Source organism: Pelodiscus sinensis, chromosome 11, assembly GCF_052426305.1.
Source record: "Pelodiscus sinensis isolate ZL-2025 chromosome 11, ASM5242630v1, whole genome shotgun sequence".
NCBI classification, from domain to species: Eukaryota; Metazoa; Chordata; order Testudines; family Trionychidae; genus Pelodiscus; species Pelodiscus sinensis.
In genome coordinates this window covers 36,034,205-36,057,897 of record NC_143062.1, presented here as the reverse complement: position 1 = coordinate 36,057,897, position 23,693 = coordinate 36,034,205, and the positions used below count along the sequence as shown (strand labels likewise).

The following is a 23,693-nucleotide window of genomic DNA, read 5'->3' as shown; positions in this document are numbered from 1 at the left end:
CTTCAGTGTGAAACTTCTGGTTCAACTGCTATGTTGGGCATTCTCAGCTGACTGCATTACATGCAGCTTTTGAACCCAATACACAGGAGTCTAGGCCCATGTTCCACTACTTGTTCTGCTTCAAGCCTCATTCCACTGAAGGGCTGATCAGTGACAGAGCTGAAGTTCCATCCAACAGAGGACGGTGCTACACAAAGTACAGTTTTCCTCACTTGGTCAAAGCCAGCAGAAATTGAGAGCCCCTGATTGCTCTTGTTTCTGATGTGATTTCCATAACTGGAGTAAAATGCAGCGGCAATAGTTTCCTCGATACAAAGAGTTGGGTTGTTTTCTGCAGGTGGGGAAGAAGTTGGTTTACTCTGCGTTTTTCTTCTTTTCAGTGAAGAGAACACCCCATTAGATTTAGATGATCACGGCGGCAGGACTTTCCTTAGAGTTTTGCTCCACTTGACCATGCACGATTACCCTCCGCTGGTATCCGGGGCACTTCAGCTGCTATTCAGGCATTTCAGTCAGAGACAAGAGGTTCTTCAAGCTTTTAAACAGGTACATGTAGCTATTATGTATATGTCCCTCTTCTGCAGGCATGTGCTGCAAGTTAAAATCTCTGTGCAACTAATGGATTGCATTCATGTAAGGTTCAACTGCTTGTTACCAGCCAAGATGTTGACAACTACAAGCAGATAAAACAAGATTTGGACCAGCTGAGGTCTATTGTGGAAAAATCAGAACTTTGGGTATACAAAGGCCAGGGTCCTGATGATACTATGGATGGAGCACCAGGTGAAAATGAACACAAGAAGAAGGAGGTAAGCATCTCTGTCTTGGTAGTCAGTTAAGTGAACTATTGGAATATCTGTTTAGGTAAATGTCTACTATATTTAAGAAACAGCTTAGCAGTGTAGGGGTGGAGAATTGGGGCTCTAAGCTCCATACACAGCTCCCTGTCAGGAGCCCAGCTGCCCTCTGGGTCTCTTGTTGGGGGGCGGAACCAGTTGGACATTATTGCCCAGAATCCAGTTGGCTGCCAGGCTATGGAGCCAGGAACCCAGTTTTCTTGTCCATTTCATGGTTCCAATGGAGCTGTGAAATTGACAGGGCAGCCAACAGATGATGTAAGGTACACAACATCTACACAGATGCTGTGTGGTCCTACTTACTCCTGCATAAGCCCTATGCCTCTCCTGGAGTTGGAGTACGTTGTTGTAGTAGGGCAATTACATGGCTATGAGCAAGGCTGTAATGTAGATTCTGGCATAGATAGGTCAACATAAGCTGGTGTATGTCCACTTAACTCGATAGTGTACAGCAAGACAGAGATTCAGTCAAGTATTAAGCAGAAGTGGATGATGATGGGAGTAACCATATGTAGCTGTGACTAGTTCTTGTTGTTTGTCAATAACAGTAAGTTATTGGTTGCCTTTCATACAGATGGAATCTAAAATATGCTTTGCAGAATTCATATAGTTATAGCTGAATAATGGTGGAGAGAAAATAATGTTGTGGAAAATGGATGACTGCAGACAATGTGTGACAGCAGGGTGGGGAGGGGACAGGATTTGTTGTCTGTGAAAACACTTTCCCCATGTACTCTGTCAGAGGGATTAGTGTGACTTAACTCTTTTTAATATCCTCAATCTTGTCGTAAAACTGTGAGGTGACACCCCTCAATATTCTGCAATTGTGGTCCTAATAGATTCAGTTGAATACTCTTATTTCCTCTGCCAGTGGAGTTATTAAAGAAAATACTTTAATCAATTAATAGGTTATTGGTTTTGCCCCTAGGAAGGCCACAGCAAGTCACAAAAACATGAAAGTACTAGCAGCTATAATTACCGGGTGGTGAAAGAGGTAAGACTTGGTTTCCTGCTAATTAAATTGAAGTATAAATTAATTGTGCAAGTCAGATTTTAGTCCAAATTAAAAAAAAAAAAAAAAAAGAAAAACTGAGTCACGTTACACTGTGAAAGCCGCTTGCTGAGTTGCTGTGTAGCTGTATATTCCAACTGCAATGAGACAAAACCAGATTATTCCAAAATTTAGTATTAATACCACTAATTTCAGTAGACACAAATTTTTATGTTTATAAAGGATATAAAAGGAGGAGGAAAGTCTGGAAGCTCACTTGAATTTGATCCTGTTCTTGAGGGAGTTGAACTCCATTGTATTGTCAAGTATCAGAGGGGTAGCCATGTTAGTCTGAATCTGCAAAAGCGGCGAGGAGTCCTGTGGCACCTTATAGACTAACTGAAGTGTAGGAGCATAAGCTTTCGTGGGCAAAGACCCACTTCATCAGATGCATCTGGCGAAGTGGGTCTTTGCCCACGAAAGCTTATGCTCCTACACTTCAGTTAGTCTATAAGGTGCCACAGGACTCCTCGCCGCGCTATTAGATTTTAAAGCGTTAGACAATACAACTTGCAGTGAGAGACCTGTGTGTGCTGGCTTGTAAACCTTTGAGTCTAAGTTCAACTCAAATGCCTGAATTAGTTTTAAGTGGATTTGTTCATGTCTTTTCCTCATTTGCCTGATGTCTGTCATTAGACTGTGAGTTGCTCAAGTCTGGAATGTTTCCATCTTCTCTGTCTGGAGAGCACCTCTCATGTAATGTAATTTAAATCAAGAGTTACAAGTTCTAAAGCAAATTTCTTCACACAGATTTTGCTTCGGCTGAGCAAGCTCTGTGTTCAGGAAAGTGTTTCCATCAGGAAAAGCCGGAAACAGCAGCAGAGATTGCTGCGGAACATGGGAGCTCACACTGTGGTTTTGGAACTGCTGCAAATTCCATATGAGAAGGTAGGTTTTGCACACAGCTTTTCCTTACTGCAGTTTTGCTAATATTAATAGCACCCCAGGATCTCCTTAAATATGAGTTCTTTGTGACCTTTGGCATCAAAGAAGCTATTAAATATTTATGCCTCTTTAGGAATAATTCATGTTTTACATAACTATTTGTTTAAATGTGAAACTTGTGGTGGTGACACACAAGGTCCTGTGCTAATTGCTGAACCACCAACTTTGTCCACTGCGGGTTATCAGGAGGGCTTGTCTATAATGGAACAGTCAGAGTTCATCCAGACTAACTAAAGGTGTGAATTAAAAGTGGATTAGTTAAGATGTACTAAGCTCTTATGTGCGCACACTTATTCAGAAAGACAAACTGAATTAAGACCACTTGAATTTAGTCTACACAAGGGTTTAATGCATTTTAACCAAACTGCTTTAAAATCGCACCTTTAGTGAATTCACATTAACTTTCCTTAGTGTCTCTGGGTAGACAAGTCCTGGAGCTTTGACCTTGTTGCCAAAACTGGGCTTACCACAGTATAGTGAAATGCAGATTCTTACTGTCCCCCGTAGTTTGCCAGAAGCTGGGAATGAGTGACCGTGGATGGATCGCTTGATAATGACCTCTTCTGTTCATGCCTTCTGCAGTGCCTGTCGTTGCCCATCGTCAGAAGACAGGCTCCTGGGCTTGATTGGCCAAGTAGGTCAGAACAGTGGTCTATCTTAAATAAAATCCTAGTAGGAGCAAGGTACTGTAGTTCCTGTAATTAGGTGAAGTCAGCCGTGGGCAGGAGCATAGTATTGATCTGATTTAGCTACCTTAAAGTAAAAACTACAGCAGCTTGTCTCCAGGAAGATAGCTAGCAAAAAGTAATTATCCCATTGTAAAGAAACAAACATAAACCCAGACACACCTTTTCAGTAGTAAAGTCATAGCCTTAGGATTGCAAATTATTCTCTAAAATGGTGTGGATATTTTAAGCACACATGATGATAAATATCAGTTCGCTTTCTAGCAAAAAAGTGATTGAGTATAGAATCAGCTTAGGTTTCAAGTAGTCCTCTGTGAAGGAGGTGCCTATATTCTTAGCCTCATTAATATTTTGATTTTCCCCTCACATGTAGCCGTTCCTCTCAACTGACAGCTAGAACTTTTTCCTGGCTCTCTCCCTATCCATCAATGGAGGTATGGCAGGGATTAATGCCATTGTTTGAGGCATTCGTAGTACAGAAGGATAGGTTGCTAGAGAGCTAAGTGAATGGCTTTTGAGAGATGAGAGATACCAAATGGAAATGGTCTTGTAGATCTTGCCCAGTTTGAGAACACCAGAACTGATTGTCTAATGTGAAGCCCCAAATTGTTTCAGGCTTTTTTGGGGCTGGGGGTGTTACATTTTCCAATGGAAAAATAATTTCAGAGCATTGACTAAGTCACTTGTGACAGATGCTGGAGAAAGGAATGAGTTGGAGATGAAATGCCCTAAACACAGAACAGGTATATCTTGAGCACTAGCATTATAATGTTCCCTACTGTCCTAGAACCACAGAAATGTATGAGGGATCCACCTGGTTGGGGTCTCTTTGGCCTCTCTGCTGAGCGGATTTTGTGAGATGAACTGTAGCATGACCTCAAACCACAAGCAGGGCATTGACCACTTTTTGGGTGTCAAATGCTTTTATGAGACCTCTTGGTTTGATTTTTTTTTTTTTAATTTCATTGACTGTCTGTTACTCCCAGCTGAGGTGCATTTATCAATCCATTAAGTCAGATGTGGGTGCACCTTCTCAACTCTTCTGCCGCTCTTATAGTCACAGACAGGGAGAGCACATACTCCTGGGAATAGAAGCTGAATTTTGTTATTGCATCAGTATCTTCTTCACTGTCCACTTTAAATCCCTCGGTATTAAAGTCCATTACAATGGACCTCATGCCGATCTTCCTTTTCAAGTCCTAAGGTGTGGGAAAGAACCTGAAATGTAGTTTGCCCTATGTAATCAAGGTGTTTGGAAGCAGACATAAGGTTTCATTGCATCATTAAATTGGCCTGCATATTCAGACCTGAAAGACCTAACTACAGTAATTTATATTGTATTGCATTCTCCATGACTTTTAACATCATAAAGGGGCCCAAATTCCTATTTGGTGTCAGTGGATTCATTTGGTGGAGGTAGTGAACAGAGGTTTGTTTTGGTACTGAAAATGTGACACTGAAAATTCTGTTGAACAGGTGGTATTGTGGTCCGCCCAAAGGTGAAAGTTAACTTTTGGGTGTTTTGTTTTTAACCATCTTATTTGTGTCATGCAATCACAGGCGGAAGATACAAGGATGCAGGAGATAATGAAACTTGCACATGCGTTTTTACAGAATTTCTGTGCTGGAAACCAACAGAACCAGGCATTGCTACACAAGCATATAAACCTGTTCCTTAACCCAGGGGTAAGAAGTCATTAATACCATATACTTTGTAGTAAGACAGTGAAACAACCTGACCTCTGTCATAGTCTCTAGATCAGTTTTTATGCAAGACTAGTTAAATGGATAGCACTCTGTTCTCGTCAATGTTGGCAGGAGCAGCATCTGGTTAGTACATTCAGTTGCAATGCAAGTGGTGGAGGTAGGGGGAGAACGTTATCCCTAATTGATACAAAACTCTTGAGCTTAAATTCTGATTCCTCTCAGAAGTTCCTTCATATTACCATATTCAGTAAATTTACATGGATGTCCTGATGTGTGTGAGTGATTTTTTTTTCTTTGCTTTCTTTCCCCTCATTAGATCCTGGAGGCAGTAACAATGCAACATATTTTCATGAACAATTTTCAGCTTTGCAGTGAGATTAATGAGCGAGTCGTTCAGCACTTTGTCCACTGTATTGAAACGCATGGCAGAAACGTCCAGTACATAAAGTTCCTGCAGACTATTGTGAAGGCAGAAGGAAAGTTCATTAAGAAGTGCCAAGATATGGTTATGGCTGAGGTGAGAGCTGCATTTTCCTGTAAGCTCCTAGGATGTCTGGCATTGAGTAAAAACAATGAGGAGTCCTGTGGCACCTTAGAGACTAACCGATTTATTAAGGCATCACCTTGATTCTCTTACTGGGGAGGATGCTGGGAGAGTAAAGTTCTCAACTGGGACACTATACAAGGGATGTGCAGCTGTCACACTGCATAAGGTTTTGTTCTACACTATCAAGTTTTGTCATTAAAACATATGTCAACACCCAAAAGTCAATAAAACAAAAGTCACCAGAGGGTGTTGATACTTGTTCCCTCTGTGGACAAATCATGTCTACACGGAGAGAGGGGAGGACCATCAGTGGAAGTGTGAGCAATGCCTTGTGTGTATGTATCCAACAGTGTAGTGGTACTGGAAGGCAGAGCTGATCCCTGCTCAGGATTCCCTCCGAGTTCTCTGTCTCTTTAGCTCCTGGGAGCGGCATCATGAATAGCTCTGTGAACTCTCAGGGCTGAGGGATGTCAAAGCAGCACAGTAATCTGTCCTCCCCTCTCCCCCCACCCCACACACACAGCAGTAATCTGCCTGCTGCTGTGTTCCTAGTGCAAGGCAAAACAGGAGCAGTCCAATGATGATCATTGTTCCCCAAACGGAGCAGCGCATTCAGCTGTCAGATACTTCCTGGAGTTTTGAAAGGGGAGGGGCACATACTTGCAGGGCAGCAGAGATCACAATGCTGAGCAGAGCCATCAGAAGCCAGTTCCGTCAAGAAAACAAACAGCAGAGTCTACCCTGGCTCTTTGTTGACAATGAAGGCAGGGGAAAAGGAAAAAATCTCTTGTACAGGTGGAAATTTTTTGTTGCTGAAACTTACCTGAGGACAGATTCTACATTCGCTCAGGCAATCAATAATTCAATAAATTCATAAAACCAGCTAGAATTCAGAAGTTGTACATAGGTTCCCCTATCTATCATTAATGGGTTTAAGTCAAGGGACAAACTTTCTCTAATAAAGACTTAAAGAAAATAGGTGTGTGTAGGGAGGGGAAGGAAAATCCTTCCTTTTGTTTTAAGGTTTTCCATTCAGGCTGATGTGGGACTTGCTCAGATAGTCTTACCTGGCCTTCACCAGCTGAAAGGGTAGGAGCTTTGATGGGTGTTAAAGTAGACAAAGATTGTGTGTCCACAGCAGGTCCACTGACAGGTGAAGAGAGAGCAGAGGAAGCAGTTGCTCTGGGGCCTGGTGATTCAAACAGGACTGGGGCTTCCAGCCACTGCTACTGCTACTAGGCAGTGTGGAGGGCTGGCTGCCCTGGCCCTGCCCCTTCCACCTGAGGCCCCACCCTTTCTGCCAGCATGTTGAGGCTCCCCCCTCCTCCACCTTCTCCCCTCCGCCCCCAGTTATCCAGAGGCCCACAGAGACTGTTGGCTTCCTTGGTCCACTGCAATTTGTTAGGACCATAGTGATCTCAGGATGGGATGGGGAGGATTGAGAAATGATGATGAAACAAACTCTTCTTTAATTTGGGTTGCAAAGGATCCATCTGTTATCAAATGTGCAAATGCACTTTTTAAGAGGCTATTAATTTGATCCGAAGGGGTTTTTTAAGCTTCTGGCCTTAATGTATCCGCTTGACTGGGAAGTTTGATGCTGGCTCTTGTTCCACATGCTATAGTTAAATATAAAGCTGAGTGTCCGCAGTTCACTGTGGACTTAGTCCTGCAAAGTGCCAAGCGACCTCCTTTCCTGTTGAAGTCAGAGTAAGCTGAGGAAGCACTGCCTGTTTCAAAGTCCAGTGCTGTGAAGTGTGGCTTGGCATGTGAGTTTTGCTCTGTTCGCTGTGTTTGTGACAGATGCCTAGATGTGTCTGAAATCTGTAGGGCAGATTTTTAACCGTGCTCAGCAGTTGCCTTTCTTCTCAGTTTCTCTCCATCCTACTGTTCTCCATAGAGGCTGGTGAAGCTGTTCTGAAAATGTGCCCTGCCTTGGAAGTCATGTAATGTTGATGGAAGTCTGCCTCCATGTGATGTAACGCAGCCTCTAGCTGCCTGTTGAAAAGAGTTGTGTAAGGAATGGAGATTGGCCCAGTGTTACCGTCCTACCACCTAGAGTTCTTGAAGGACTTTACTGTGAACAGAATTGTGTGCCCTAAGCTCATGCTACAAAAAAGATCAGCTGTGGCAATCTTCATGACCTAACCACAGAAAAAACACATTAAAAACCAGAAGCTTTTTGGAAAAACTGTTATCTAACAGATGAAGTGCCAGTTGAACTCACTCTGGTGTTAAAGATTTTAAAAATGATATAATATAAGGCATAACATTCCTAGAACAGAGGACTTGGGGAAAACGTCATACTTCAGAGAAATACTCTATAGCTGTGGAAAGAGAGTGCAAGGTACAGCACCTCAGACATCTGGTGGGCTGCAGTTGTATTGAATTCACAAGTAATTGCTAAACCTGACATAGAGCGTAACGTTCCAGAACACAGATAAAATATTGCTTTAGATAATGGGAGTGGGGGCTTTCAGCTTGTTAGTGAAATGTTTTGAGGATGAGGTTTGAGTTCCTCTGAAGGAAAGTGTTGGTGGAAGGTGCGTGTTTGTGCCGGAAATGGCCTGACTCCCGTAGAACTGCTTAAGTAGAGACATAAAGGAATGAAACCCGAAATAAAGCTGGTTTTTTTTGTTTTGTTTTTTGGTTTGTTTGTTTTTTTTAGTTAGTCAATGCGGGAGAAGATGTCCTCGTGTTCTATAATGACCGAGCCTCTTTCCAGACCTTGGTCCAAATGATGAGATCAGAGCGAGACAGGATGGATGAAAACAGCCCTCTGATGTACCATATCCATTTAGTAGAACTGCTTGCTGTATGCACAGAGGGCAAAAATGTCTACACAGAAATCAAGTGCAACTCCCTCCTCCCATTAGATGACATTGTTAGAGTAGTAACTCATGAGGATTGCATACCTGAGGTGAGGTCTGATATTAAACATTGCCTACCCGCATGTGTAATGTGCTAAATAAAGTTAGTGGAGTGACGTTTATTTTTAATCCCTTTATTGGCCTGGAAAGACTAGCCTTGTGGGTATGCAACAAGACTATGAGCTAGGACAGTGGTCACCAAACCAGTAGATCGGGATCTGCTGGTAGATTTTGGAACCTTTGACAGGCGATCCTGACAGGTTTAGCCAGGAGGCTATCAAGTGCTGGCAATTCACTGCCCCTGTCAGCACAGCCGTGCTGCTCCTGCCCTCTGCCTTGGAGGTGCCCCTCACCCCCAGGAGCCTCCTGCATGCTGTGTGTGTGTGGGGGGGGGCTGATGTCAGGGTGCCCCTCCCCTTACCCTGTACTCCATCTCCACAGAGCAGAGGTGGGTTAGGGATGGAGAGAGTTTGCTGGCTACTTCTGGAAGTGGTGCAAGCCCAGGGGAGGGGTGAGTGTGCCTCAGCTCCCTGCAGCCACCCAGCAGCCACCACCCAGCAGCCACCTGTGGTAAATAGTGCCCAGCGGGAACCAGCTCTGAACCCCAATCCCAGTCCTGAACCTCTCTTGCATCCAACCCCTGCCCTAGCACTGAGTCCTCCTGAACCCAAACTTCCTCCCAGAGCCTGCACCATGAACCCCCTCCTGCATGTCAACTCCCTGCCTCAGGCTCAGCTCGGAACCCCTCCCACACTCCAAATCCCTTAGCCCAAGATCAATGTCTGCACCTCCCTCCCCCTCACGAAGGATGTTCAGTATTGAGTAATTTACTAGTCGAGCAGTCGATGCAATTTTCATTGACCACTCGACTAGTCAATAGGTACTTCTGCATTCCTCCTTTGAAACGTACAAGAGCTCCCTCTGGGGCTCTTGTACATTTCAGAGGAGGAATGTGGACTCTGCGTGCAGCAGGGGGCCAGCAGGAAGTCTCCCTGACTTGGGGCTGCACGCAGGCATGCCAGCTTTGACATGTACAAGAGTCCCTAGCAGGGGCTCTTGTGCATTTCAAAGTGGATGTGCCTGCATGGAGCCTAGGGTCAGTGGAGGTCTCAGAGTCCCCTGCTGACCTCGGGCTCCATGCGGGTGCGTTCACTTTGAAATGCCACTCGGGAGTCTCCAGCTGACCCCAGGCTGTGTGCGGTTTGAAATACTGCACTGAAACCCGGGATCAGCTGGGGACTCTGTTTCAAAGCAGCAATGGCCGCACAGAGCTTGATAGAGGCAGCAAGGGGAGGGGGGAATCCACTAGTCCAGGGGTTCTCAAACTTGGGATACCGCGACTCCCCTCTCAGTTGCTCGTGACCCCCCTCTCCATTGCTGCAACCAGCCTCTCAGTTGCTCACGACCCCCCGGGGGTCAGGACCCACAGTTTGAGAAACACTGCACTAGTCAAGTTGACTATCTGATCAGCATTTGCTTATTTGATAGTTGACTAGTCCTTAAAATCCTTACTGCACACCCCAACCCTCTGCCCCCAGCCTGATAAATGTGAGTGAGGATGGGGGATGGAGGGAGCAGGTGTGGGGCCATGGAGAAGGGGCAGGAAGGAGCCAGGACAAGGGTGTTGAGGTTTGAAGTAGATCGTGGATTGCACTTAAATTCAAAAAGTGATCTCATGCTTAAAAAGGTTGGAGACCACTAAGCTAGGAGAACTGGGTTCTTTACCTAGTTCTGCTGCAGACTTCCTGATTGACTTTGTGCATGTGTAGCTAAATCTCCCTCCCCTCCACTGCCCATTCTCACTTTTAAAATGGGTACCTTACATAGATATATGTAAGGTACTTAGCCAGTCGTTAATAGAAGTGCAAGTTATTAACATAATAATGCTGAATTGTGATAGAAGTATCTTTCTCTTTCCTTTTCATTGCAGGTGTCTTGCTATTTATGAAATTGGTTTTTACCAGCATTTAAATAAAAGCACTCATTTGTGCAAATACAGCTACAAATTCTTAAAGCAGTTTTAATGTGATGACCTTGCATTGACTAAGAATGCCTGTTCAGGAGTTTTTTTTGACACATTTTGATTTTGCCACCTGTAGGTTAAAATTGCCTACATCAACTTCCTAAATCATTGTTATGTGGATACAGAAGTGGAAATGAAAGAGATTTACACCAGTAATCACATGTGGAAACTCTTTGAGAACTTCCTGGTTGACATCTGTCGGGTAAGGCTTTGCATACCCTAAATATAAAAACAGCAAATGGACGTAATTGTGGCAAGCATTAGCAGAGGTGTGGAAAAATGTGTCTTAAAGCACAAGTCAGGAAACTCCTTACTGGTTTCTCTCGTTTCAGATTTTCTAGGGGACTGCGTCTCCTGCTTGCTATGCTCACCAGCCCCCCATGTCTTCTTGTTCCTTTGCTGAGAGACCGTGTTGACACTGACAAAATATTGATAATCAAAACCAACTTAACTTAACAAAATAAAATGATAAACAGAAACCACCCAAGATAACCATCCATCCAAAAATAACCTACCCCCTACAGCAATCCCTGTGCCTAACACCCCCTCTTCATGCCCAGCCCCTGCTGCGCTTCTCTAGCCCCTCCCCATGCCTGCCCCAGCCTGTGCAGTGCCTCCCACCTGCTGTGCCCTGCCAGCCTCTCCCTGTACCCACCCCAGTCCCTGCAGAACACCTGGCCCGCTGTGCCGACAGCCTCTTCCTGCGCCCAGCCCATTCAGTGCTCCCTACCCTCTGCTCGTCGCCAGCCCCCCCCATGCCTGGGCCCTGTGGTGCCCCCCTACTTTCTGCACCCTGCCAGCTCCACCCTGTCCCTGCCCAGTCCCAGCTACACTCCCCAACCACGGCATAGTGCCAGCCCTTTCCCATGCACAGCCCCACATCCTCTACCCCCCTAACCCTTCCTTGTGTCTAGTCTCTGCAGCAAGCCCCCACTCCCCTCTCTCTGGCTGTGGATGCGTAGGGAGGAGGTACAGCTTTGCACAGCGCTCCAGGGGCCAGGTTGTTTTTTAATAGATGTTCATTATTTTTGCTTCACTTCGCTTGTGCCTTCCTCCCCGTAGATCACGTTAACTTTGGGTAAATCAAGACCACCTTCTATCCCAGGACCAGCTCTGCCCCAGCCCACGGTGGGGAGGGGACATGCCAAGCTAAGCCTCTCTCCCCACAGTATTAAAACTGAGCCAGGCTGATGATGCAGGCTATGGGAAGCACATGGGAACCTGGCAGTGGTGCTGCCGTGGGACACGCTGGAGAGGCAGTGCTGTAGCCACTGCTGGGGACTGGACCCCCATGCGCCTCACCCCCACCCCAAAAGCTGTAGTGTAGGGTTCCTCCGGGCAGCCAGGAGGCACCGCTAGCACCAAGCTCACCCACTCCGCAGCGGGCTGCTGGGGGAGGTGTGTGCCCTGAGCTGAAAGGGTATCACGGAGTTGTTGGAACTGCAGGAATTGGAGGGGAGAGCAGGGATTCAGGGAGAATGAACCGGGCAAGGAAAGAGGGGGGAAGAGAGGAGTCTGTGGTTAAAGGGTAAAAGGTCCTAAGAAGAGTCCTGCATCCTTCTGCATAGGGCTTCTCTCTCTACTGTAGGTCAGGTAATTTCCTCCTCCTTCCACTTGACTCACAGTTAAACAGACCCTCTCTCCTGTCCCATGCTTCCTCGCTTCACTGAGAGAGCCTGGTGACATGATGATGTCACTGTCACCCACAGGAAAAATGTTTAATATGTATAGAGAGATCTGTCCTTGCGTCTCCATTTAGGCAATTAACTTTGTCATGTTCCATGGAACACACTGATCTTCTTTTCCCCTTTAAATAAACCAAACAAACCAACCCCTTGGCTTCTGATTCATACATCTCTTTCTGTTCTGTCTTTTTCACTCTAGCCAGGTTGTGGGTCTCCTTTTCCAACGGTATTTGACGTATCCTAGCAGGTCTAGAGCAATTTTCCTGCCTTTGACATGTATTTAATCCCTGGGATGCTAAGTATTTCTCCATAGGAAAACATTACATCTCATTCCTCCTTATGGTACCACCTTCTTGGCTCTGAGGTATCCAGTTTTTTCCCCTCCTAAGTATGCTATATGATACCAGAGCTGAGAGTAAGTGGGTGCGCCCAGGTGCACAGCTCCAGCAAGAGCTGGCTGAACTGTGGCAAAAGCCAGCAGGGAGCGATTTAAAGAGCTGGCAGGGACCTGGGTCGCAATAGGACAGGACCTGTAAGAAATTGAAGTACCTTTCACCCTTGTATAATGCACATTAACAATGACAGTGTCAGGCTTTTGGCTTTGTGTGCCCTAACTTTCAGAGTGATTGTGCTTTACACAAAATAATATGGCAGGCAGTCCATTCAGAACTAATGCTTCAAATCTTGGCAATAAAATGCTCATATTTATGAGTTTAACTGATATGTTCTAAAAGAATGAATTATTTTGTAGGCATGTAACAACACCAGTGACCGAAAGCACGCGGACTCCATCCTGGAGAAATATGTCACAGAAATAGTGATGAGTATAGTCACCACCTTCTTCAGCTCCCCGTTCTCTGATCAGAGTACCACCTTGCAGGTAGGGAACAATGCATGAGAAAATAAGCTATGTTGTTCATGAAACCACAGGAACCCGACGGGATAAAAAGAAACCCATCAGGCAGGAGGGAGGCAGGGTGTGGGTGTGGGTGTGAATAAATATTGTCAATAGCACAGAGGTATAAATATTTCCTTCTAATACTTTTACAGATGAACATTGGCTTTCCTGTATAAGGGACACTACATGTACAGACTTGCTACAACAAGCATAATAGAAGTATAATTATAAAATGGCACTCCATGATATTAGTGCTCAGTGTTGCTCGTATCTCATGATATTAGGCTTTCTTAAGAGCATTGCTGTGGCTCTGCCAGAGAGTGGAGCTACACTGCAAGTAGAGAGAGAGTAGTGGGGGTTGGTTCATGTTGATTATTCTAAATTTGTATTGCAATAGTGCTTATTAGCCCCAGTCATCTGCCAGGAGTTCACTGTATATAGGACTGGAACAAGGAGAGACCAGCCGCTCCAGAGAGCTTACAATCTAAGGCTATGTCTAGAGGCATGTAAAATAAGCTACCTGACATAGTCAATGAAGCGGGGATTTAAAGATCCGCTGCTTCATTAAAATAAAAATAGCCGCCGCGTTGTGCCGGCTCAGCTGATTGTCGGCATAGCGCGGCAGTCAAGATGCGGATTGGTCGGCAAGGGAAGCCTTTGTCGATCGCTCCCTTATGCCTCGTGAAACGAGATTTACAGGATCGGTCAATAAAGGCTTCCCCTGTCGACCGATCCGCGTCTTGGCACAGCCCAGTAGTCGACAATCATCTGAGCTGTCTCAGCTCGGCGGCCATTTTTATTTTAATGAAGCGGGGGATATTTAAATCCCCGCTTCATTGACTATGTTGACAGAGGTATGTAGTCTAGACATTCCCTAAGTATAAGATGAGACAACAGACGGAGCGAGACCCAATAGAAGGGAGCTATCAGACAGCATTGATCATATAAAGTCTCAATACAACAGCACCCTAACTGTTGTCAAGTATTTTGTCGGCCTCAGAATTAGAGAGTTCTGAAAAGGGCATGGAGAAGTACAAAGAAGGAGGCATTGTAGGTGTTCATGGGAGAAAGTACAAAGGTGCATGGCTGAAAATTTAATAGGTGGATGATGAAAGCAGGCACTGAGAGCCAATTGGATTCAATCCTTGCTTCAGACAAATTGCATTTGAAGGGCCTTTGCTTTCATTTCTCTACAACAAATCAGACATTTTGAAAAAATGCCTCCAACTGTGTTTTCCTTGGTCATCTCGATTAGATCTCTGGACCTGTGTAGATCTGGCGAAAGTTGGAGCATGAGACTCAGTCACTTGTCTAATGTGAAAGGGAGATGTTTATTCTTTCCATTCCCAGTATCTCCCAGTGTCCTCCTTACAGGGCAAGCAGTAGGGATGTTAAGAATCATGTAATTTGTTAATTGTGCAGTTGACAAAAATTAATCCACGATTAATGGATAAGAATTAGCATTGCAAGATGTCAGTCCCAGCTCAAGCTGGGTCCCAGCAACTACCCCCACTGTGGCTCTGCATTAGAAATGCTTTAATAGCTGACCAGCGGGCAGGCTGGCTCCATCCCCTAATAGCAGGGGTTGATGCTGGGACCCGGCACAAGCCAGGACTCAACCAGCCTTTTGGCCAGCCTGCTAAAAATTTTACTTGCAGAGCCATGGGGGGAAGGGGTGAGAGGAGATTCTGTGTAGCCGATAGCATTAATCATAAACATCATTGACTACACTATTACATCCCTAGCATGAGGCAAACATGACAACAGCGCTGAGGTGCCTCCCAAGATAATTGCTGGATCTCTGGTGCAGTGACTTGGTGATAATGGAGGCTGCCTCTCAAATAATAGTTCCTTATCAAAGTTTTAAATAGCCTTTTGGGGGCGTGGAGAGGCGTAGTAGGGGGCCGAATGTGTTGTAAGAAGCTTGGAAATGGTTTTCATTGAAACCTGGCGCACCCTCAGCTAAGAAGAAAAAAACAGCTGTTTGGATTGCAAAACCAGCATGTATAATTGGACACAACTGGCAGCGGGTTAGGTTGCAGCACGTTTCCGACTGTGGCAATAAAGGGCATCTGGGAATTTGTCTTTTCAGCTTCTCTTCACAGTGGGGATGGTTCCAATCTTCTGGGTTGTCCTAGAATCCTCTCTGCTCAGCCCTTCCCATTCACTCTGTTGCCAAATTTTCTTTGATCCTCTGCCTCATCTGCACAATCGATCTGTTCTGTCCGAAGCCCTTGTCCATGTCCTGGGACACTGCCACCTGAAGTAATTCGTAGCCTCTTTGGCTAACCTAATACCTGCTTTGCACCCTTCCAGCCTATGCAAATTGCTGTTGTGAAAATGATTCACGCCTCTGATGGCACGTGTACCCTTCCCCCCCACATAAACACTCACTTCGATCTCTTCACTGTCTTTGCATTGCTTGTGTCAAATTCAGGCTTTGTTTTCACTTGAAGTGTTCTACAGAGTGCTGCAGCTTCCTACATCTCGTCTCCCAGCACTGCCCTTCTCAGGCCCACATGCCTTGCCTTCCTGCTCTTCTGTGTGCTCACTGTGTTCTCACCTTAATGTCTCCAGGCTTCCTTCTACTCCTGTACTGTGTAAGCTTCAGCCCACCCCTTCTCATCTCAAAAACCTCCTTCCCTGATAGTTTCTTCCCTGATAGTATCATGACTTCAGTTGGCCATAGAACTTCCTTCTCTCTAACTCCTAGATAATGTCTTTTAGAAAAACCTTCAATCCTGATTTAAAAATTGCCAGTGATGGAAAATACACCATGACCCTGGGTAAATTGTTCCAATGTTTAATAACGCTCAGTTAAAAAATGGTATTTTTTTCACACAGTCTGAACTTCTCTGGCATAAACTTGTAGCCAGCCATCTTATATCTTTCTCTGATGGACTGAAGGATCTGTTACCAAACAGTTGTTGTCCTTTACTGTTTTGGGTTTTGTTTTGTTTTTAATATTGGCTTTCTTGCACCCTATGGGCAGTACTGACCCAAACCTTATTTTACAAAGTTCAGGATGGTTTTGATTTATTGACCCAATTTAAGCAAATGGAACATCTCTGAAGTTTTCAGAAAGATAAATCTTTAAACATGGTGTACAAGGAATGTGTGGGTGGCTGGAGTCCAGAAGCATAGGTAATTTCAATGCATTTAGACAAGTGTCTGAAACATTTTGACATTTGGCTGTGTTGCTGGAAAGGCTGATGGTTATTTGCTGTTGTGCAACTCTACGTAAACTCTGTTCTCCCTTGTGAGCACATGGAGTTATTTCACTACTTGATTAAAACTAAGGGGGAAAATCCTTGCTTTTCTCTAACTCCATCTTTTTTCCCCTCTTATAACAGACATCAGTCTTGACCAGACTAAAAGAGGTATTTTTCAGTAGTTCCTAAATCCACTGTGGGCTTTGCACTGAGGTGTGGTTTACTTAAACTGAGCATTATGAATAGAAACAGAGACATATGGGTGTTGCCTCTCACTGTAAGTTGGTTTCTTAGTGTTGAAGCAAGTTTGTCAGGACATTTTTAAAAAAATCAATCCACAGTTTAAAAAAATTCTTACAGTATAACTACTTATGTAAAATAAAACAGTGATTCGGTTTTGAAACTGTTCGGATATAATTGCAGCGATAGCAGAGTAATAGTGTGTGATTATATTGCCTCTTTGAGGTGGGGATGTTGCCGTATCTATAATGGAAAATCTTGGAAAATGTAGTTTTTCATGGCCACAGCTCCCTTTTTTGATCCATCTATGGCAGCTGTATTGTTTATAAACTATGACCCATGTTCAAAATGACATGTTCAAAACATGTAGCTGTAAATGAGAAACCAATAAATATTTCAGAAAAGGACCAGTTGATAATTTTGGAGTGGAGTTGCAGTTTAGCAAGAGGAAAGCCATATTTTCCTATTGACTGTAGAGCCACTCTCTGGTCAAACCCAAATGAGCAATCTCTGTACTTAAGGCTGCTGAAAACCCTCCCTCATACAACCCAACAGTTATCCTTTGCTTAGTGAGATTGCATTTAGTGGAACTTAGTGCTCTAGGAGCCATCTAGTTGATACTTATCTCCCTGCCCCGGTGCGCTCTCTTCTGTTAAACTGCTGCTTGTGTAGTAGACATGCTGCCCAGAATATAAATGATGTCTTACCAGTGGGTATGGACTGGTAACATGCAGCTGGTCTGCATAGAATAATGGCTGATGTAGTATCAAAGTAGCAGACAACCTAATCTGAAACATGAGATTTTTTTTTTCATATGTTCTAGACTCGCCAGCCTGTGTTTGTGCAACTTTTGCAAGGAGTGTTCAGGGTTTACCACTGCAACTGGCTCATGCCAAGCCAAAAAGCGTCGGTGGAGAGCTGCATTAGGGTACTCTCTGATGTAGGTAAGAAGTTAGATTTAAGATGCACAACATACTTCAGTTCATCACCCTTCTGTCCCCAAAGCAACATGTATTCTACCTCCCGCAGGTGGTAGAATGTAGCAAACTCAGGGCGAAGGCATGAAGCAAATCGAGCATTTCCTTCATAACTAAAGTCTGCTCTGTGGTTGCATTACAGACGTTTTCAATTTAAATATGAGGCAAAACTCTAAACTCTTTATCTAGCGGCAGACTTTCTGAAAGTACATGTTGGCAACTGAACTTGCAGGTTTTGCTTACCTAAACTTATATTGTGGTTTCTGCCAAATGTGACAGTCATACTTCAATCTTAAACAATGTAGTGGTGATTAGTGCTGTGAAATGGCTGTCACGTTCCTTTCCAGAAATTGCTGCATTTTAGTGGCAAGAACAGTGAGCCTCATAAGTTACTAGACATAGGGCCAGATGCTTCCATAAGATGGGTGTGCATATTCTGTAAACCTTAATGGGAATGACAAAGATGTATGTGAGGGCATGGTCTTACTCATACATTGTGAAGTTAGGAAAAAAACTTTGAGTATCAAGGATGGTCTATTAAACTTGAGGTGTTATTGCTGTCCCAACGCACTGTGGATCAAAAACAGCATAGAAGAACACGTATTTTAAAATATGCAAAAGAGAATACAAAAGAAATAGCGCTTGGGATTTCCCCTTGTTTCCTCACTGATGGCAAGTATGGGCTAAAGGAGTCGATTCTTATTCCCTTTTGCAGCGAAAAGCCGAGCAATTGCAATTCCTGTCGATTTGGACAGCCAGGTCAACAACCTCTTCCTGAAATCACACAACATAGTGCAGAAAACGGCAATGAACTGGAGAATGACGGCAAGGAATGCTGCCCGTAGAGACTCTGTGTTAGCTGCTTCCAGGGACTATCGAAACATCATTGAAAGATTGCAGGTGACTATAGAGTGCTGCATTAACAACTTACCTCTGCCATCTAGGTAGTCATATGTTTGCATGTCAGCACAAAAAGACAAACTTCTTCAATTTGGGAGTTGTGTGCCAAGTGAAAATGCCACATGTGATCGCTGCAGCCAGAGCTCATTGTAATACTGCATGCAAAATCAAATGTAAACCATGTATTGACGCAGGTAAAAAAAAATATGCACAGCTAACGCTTGTGGAATTTTTATGGCCCTTGAAGAGGATACTTCAAAGCATGTTTGTCCGGCTCACTGGTTCTCCAACATTTTAATTCTGCCAATACCAGTGGCTTCATTTCAACTGATTCGTCAGAGGGATCTTCTACTTGGTTGCATCCTTCCAAGTCCCTCCAGTACTTCACTATAGGTTGAATCTCCCTGTTCAAGCACCCTCAAGACCAGACTGGTCTTGGACCAAGGAAGGATAATGCCTGCTCCTGGTGGCTGGTTTTCCCTGTGAGTGCTCCAGCTCTGGAGCACCCATAGGGTTGCCGACCATGCCGAACCAGGGGTGTTGCTGGATTACAGAGGTTCAACATGTTCTTGGTTATCAAAACAATTAACGAGATAGAATGCTCCATAGACCTCAGCAAAGTTTACTATTGGTTTGATTGACTCTTAATGACCCCAAAGTTGTCACTTTCTCAAATGAACAGACTAATCTGTCTAAAAAGCTACTACATGTTAGATTTCATGCTGATTTCTAGTCAAAAGAAATGTAAACAAAATACTCTGAGTTCTTGTAATGCTGGCAGACCAGGTCAGATCAGTGCTTAGATTGGAAGTGTATTAACTGAATTTTTACTCAGTACTTTTGTATCAAGACCTGAGAATAACTAAGTATTCCATAATATGGTGCTTTACTTTTTATACTGAATGAAACTGAGTGCTTTAGATTATATCTTTATCTGTAAAAAGCAGTTTGGGGAGAGGGGTTCAGAAGTGTTTTCCTGGCATGCAATCTCAATTTAAATTTCTTTAATTTAAATTGGAGGTAAGTCAAAATACTACCCAATCAGAGTAGTCCAAATTCTATAGTCCCCTGCTATTCCTTTGTTTTCTGTCCACTTGGGCTTGTCAGTTGTTGTTCCTCTCAGTAACTTTTTCTGCAGTTCTGCTCAGTGAGATTGAGATGAATCTTTCCAGAATTTTCATTTGTAAGAATGGTTGAAATGTTTTGAAGTTTCAACTGAAAAGGATGGGGGGGTTGATTTTTTTTTTGCCTTATTTCAAGCAGTTGTATTCATTTGTTGGTCCAAATAATTATAAAGTGCAGTGTTGTCTGATCATTATTGCAGAAGTTTGCAGCGTAACAGAAACTCTGCAATTACATTGGCTTTTTATTCCTTATTAGACAAGTGCCACCTACAGATATGGGAAAATAACAAATGATCTGAAAACGATGCCAATAGTTGTAACATTCATTGGCCGGTAAAATGAGACTCTTGCTAGGCAAATGCTGTTTTGTAATCTGGAAAGCTTTTTAAGCAGGGAAGTCCTTCGCTAGTTTGTCAAAACATTTCAGACTGGAGTGTAGCTTCTGAATGTTCTCTTTCTAAGATACAATTGTCACGGTTTCATGGCAACTGCATTTGTATCTTTGTCCCCCTACCCAAAGTCCACTCCAAAAGTGCATGGTCAGATTTCATGGTCACAGCCATCACCTGCTTCTGAGTAAGGATCCTTATCCCGCTTTCTTTTGGCCTGGTGTTTGAAAGTGCCTTTGCCTTAGACTGTGATGTCTCCAACAAGCTAGTCTAACAGCCACAACTTGTGTAGTGGTTTCTCTGAGGGCTATATATGGTATGCTGCTGTAAGGTCACTACTTATTACAATGCTCTCTTTAAATTTTCTCCTTACAGAAAGGAGCATTACAGAAAAAAATACATTTAAATGCACACTAAACATACCATGCACAAGGGCTGACAGACTTGCTGGGCCCCTGGGCAATATGGGGCCAGCACTACGCTCCTTTGAGGGATGGGACCTTAGGCGATGCTTCACCCAGGCATCCCTCAGCACTGCCTGAAGCGCACTGAACAGGGCTTTGGTGGCAATTGAAAGCCTGGGGGCTCCAGCTGTTGCAGTAGCAGTAGTTGACAGCCTCAGGCCCTTTGCAATTGCCAGGTCCCAGGACAGTTGCCCTCCTTTGCTCCATCTCCTTCCGTGGATCTGATACCAGGAGTCTCCCATTAGTCTTAGTGAGACCCTTTTAGGCTGAAATCTTTCCACCCCTTCATCAAGAATTGGGCTTCCCCCTTGGATGAAGATTCTGTACATTTGCTGGATCCGGAAGAAGGCCTTGAGTCCCTTCTAAGCCTAGTCTTTTTCTATCCAAAGCTATTTATTTCTTTGTGTTGGCCTCAGAAGCCTAGTTTGAACCAGTATATGCAAGCTTCCTTGGGCTGATGTCTCTCTGGAGATGTTTACAACCTAAGTGATTCATTTTAATCAACCCCCTTCTCTCCTCTCCCTCTCCCCTTTCTGGATCTTGAAAGAGCTGTGATACTCCTACCCTTTGGACTTGTGTACAGTCCCTGGCCCACAGTGATACACAAATCATTCATAAGCTTTAGTATACTACGGTCCTCAAAGATATTGCTTGTGATTGACAAAACCTACATGTTGTTGTTCTCTAGGATATAGTATCGGCATTGGAAGATCGCTTACGGCCCCTAGTGCAGGCTGAATTGTCAGTGCTGGTAGATGTTCTTCATAGGCCCGAACTGCTCTTCCCAGAGAACACAGATGCAAGGAGAAAATGTGAAAGTGGAGGCTTCATTTGCAAGTAAGTTGTTTCCTTAGGCTTTGTGCAATTACTCTTTCTTTGCAGACCAGTACCCTCTGTTGCATTGTATTGAGCACAACTTGTCCTCAAGAAAATAAGCTCATTTGTCTTCAGGAAGTTGTCGACCACAGCTGTCAGTATTGTCAATCTATCTTTGCAGTGATGATTACGGATTCTGGAGCAGCTTGTGGCCATGGTGTATTGTAATATGAATGACTACGCTCATTCATAGAGTTAAGCCTTATTAGTGAGACTGGGGCCAGTAGCACTTTTCTTTCTACTTCTCTCTAGTGGGGTAGTGAGTCAAAGTTGAAGTCTGTATTGATGTATGGTTTCCAGTTGCCTTATCCAAGGTCCACATTCTTTTTTCTTTAATGAGGAAATACATGCAGTTCTGGGTATCTTTATAATGTCAGTGGGTTTTTTCTTAATGGGCCTTCAATTTTTAATTTCCTTCACTACTGTATAATTTCTTCATCCTTACTACAGATTTCTTTTTGCCTGGCTATCATCCAGGTGGGAGCACTGGAGTTCCCTTCAAAGCTTCCCTGTTGTTCATGTTAACTTAGCAAGTGTTGCTATTAATGGCGAACTCCCCAGCTTATGCTAGTCTCCCCCCCCAAAAAAAATCACATTTTATTTAACTTCCTAGTTGTAAGTATGGCCATTGAAATAAGAGAGCCACAAACGCCTGTCCTAATTCTTAGAAAATTTAGTACTAAAACAAACTATGATCAATTGGTTGTTTTCAGGTTAATAAAACACACTAAACAGCTGCTGGAGGAGAATGAGGAGAAACTATGTATTAAAGTATTACAGACACTCAGGGAAATGATGACCAAAGATAGAGGCTATGGAGAGAAGGTACTTAATTTACAGTTTATCATTTTGCTTTTGTTCAATATTGTCTTAACTATTCAGAGACAAAATATAGTGTGAGGCCTTGAAATCTGTGTTTATACCTTGGGCTAAGGATAAAACCTTTCTAGTTAACTAACTGACTTCAAAATCATGAAATTAAGTTGAAAGTTAATTATGCTGGCTTCTTATTTTGGAATATTAGATTTGTCTAATACCTGCAATCTTTTGCATTCTGATCGGCAATATATAAGCCTGTTCCCAGAAGATAACCATAGGTTTATATCTGCTTGTTGGAGACTTGTCCGTGCAGTTGTGTCACTTGACAATAAGGGAACTTCTCAATTTTGATGTATATGTAGCTGAGATTGTTTCTCTCTACTGTGGTACTGAGGAAATTTGAATTAGAAATTGATCAGTATACAACCTCAATAGTTTCCCTTAACATACTGTTCCTTTTTCCCAGCAAGAAGGACTCTTTCTCTTTCTGGAGCTATAGCTCTGTCCTCTATCTGAACAATGTGAATGAGAGAACACCTATTCTCATACCTTTAAATATATAGATACACATTTCAATTTGACTTAGCTGTATTGGCACACTGGGCTCAGTATTTCACCCTTGGAGCACTGCTTCCATGGTCTCTTTATGGAAACATGGAAAATAAAAGAGCCCAAAGCAGGGTGACAAGCAATGAAAAGATGAGAGCATGACCTTTGGTGGATGAAAGTAGCTAACAGGTACTGTTCATCATAGGGACAGCTACAAAAAGAAGAACCATTATGTTTTCCACACACAGACTTAAATGTGCTTTGAATCTAGATGGCTTTCATTTTAAATTGAGGAAAATAACAAGCAAAAAAGAAGAGCAAAAGATAAAATCTATGTGAGAGAAAGTAGTGCATTTCTAATTTGAGTCTCCAGTGTGAAATGCCTAACAGACTTGCCCTCTCATAGACAAATGGGATTCATAAACTTAAAAGCTGCAGTACTCAAGGAACAGCCTTAGCACTTAAGCTCTTATGAGCATTTTTTCGTGTGGGCTACAGAGGGCAATGATTACAAAGTAGAAAAAGAAGCAACTGAGGGGCTGAACAGAATTATTAGGAAAGGTAACGCGTGACTGAGCAATTTATGTAGTGTTCTTTCATATTGATGTACAGGTTGGACCTCCCTGGTCTGCCACTCTTAGGACCTGACACTCCCAAACCAGGAAATTTATCCAGGGGAGGTCAGTGTTCCCCAGCTGGCTGTCAGCCACCACTCCTGGGCTCCCCTCTGAGCCCTCAACCCTCTCTTGACCACCAGCCCTAGCTACTGGGCTATGCTTGTGGTACAGCAAGGCTATCAGACACTGATGCCCCCTGCTGCTGGTTCAGTTGCAGCTTCCTAGCCCTGATTGGGGTTCCCAGCTGCAGCTCCCTG

At 43.8% G+C, this 23,693-nt stretch overlaps 1 protein-coding gene across 2 annotated transcripts in view; it reads left to right on the top strand.

Annotated features, from left to right (window-relative positions):
- Nucleotides 1-23,693, top strand: part of ITPR1 (inositol 1,4,5-trisphosphate receptor type 1) — a 267,345-nt gene that overhangs the window by 128,001 nt on the left and 115,651 nt on the right. Inside the window, exons 26-39 of one of the 2 annotated variants that reach the window (XM_089781233.1) lie at nt 381-546; nt 639-809; nt 1,786-1,851; nt 2,659-2,796; nt 5,100-5,225; nt 5,563-5,763; nt 8,462-8,713; nt 10,763-10,888; nt 13,123-13,251; nt 16,623-16,649; nt 17,545-17,665; nt 18,414-18,598; nt 21,264-21,412; nt 22,165-22,276. In XM_089781233.1, the coding sequence (XP_089637359.1) occupies nt 381-546; nt 639-809; nt 1,786-1,851; nt 2,659-2,796; nt 5,100-5,225; nt 5,563-5,763; nt 8,462-8,713; nt 10,763-10,888; nt 13,123-13,251; nt 16,623-16,649; nt 17,545-17,665; nt 18,414-18,598; nt 21,264-21,412; nt 22,165-22,276 (1,969 nt within the window). The remainder of the gene's footprint in view (nt 1-380; nt 547-638; nt 810-1,785; nt 1,852-2,658; nt 2,797-5,099; nt 5,226-5,562; nt 5,764-8,461; nt 8,714-10,762; nt 10,889-13,122; nt 13,252-16,622; nt 16,650-17,544; nt 17,666-18,413; nt 18,599-21,263; nt 21,413-22,164; nt 22,277-23,693) is intronic. The other variant, XM_089781234.1, reaches the window with a different exon arrangement.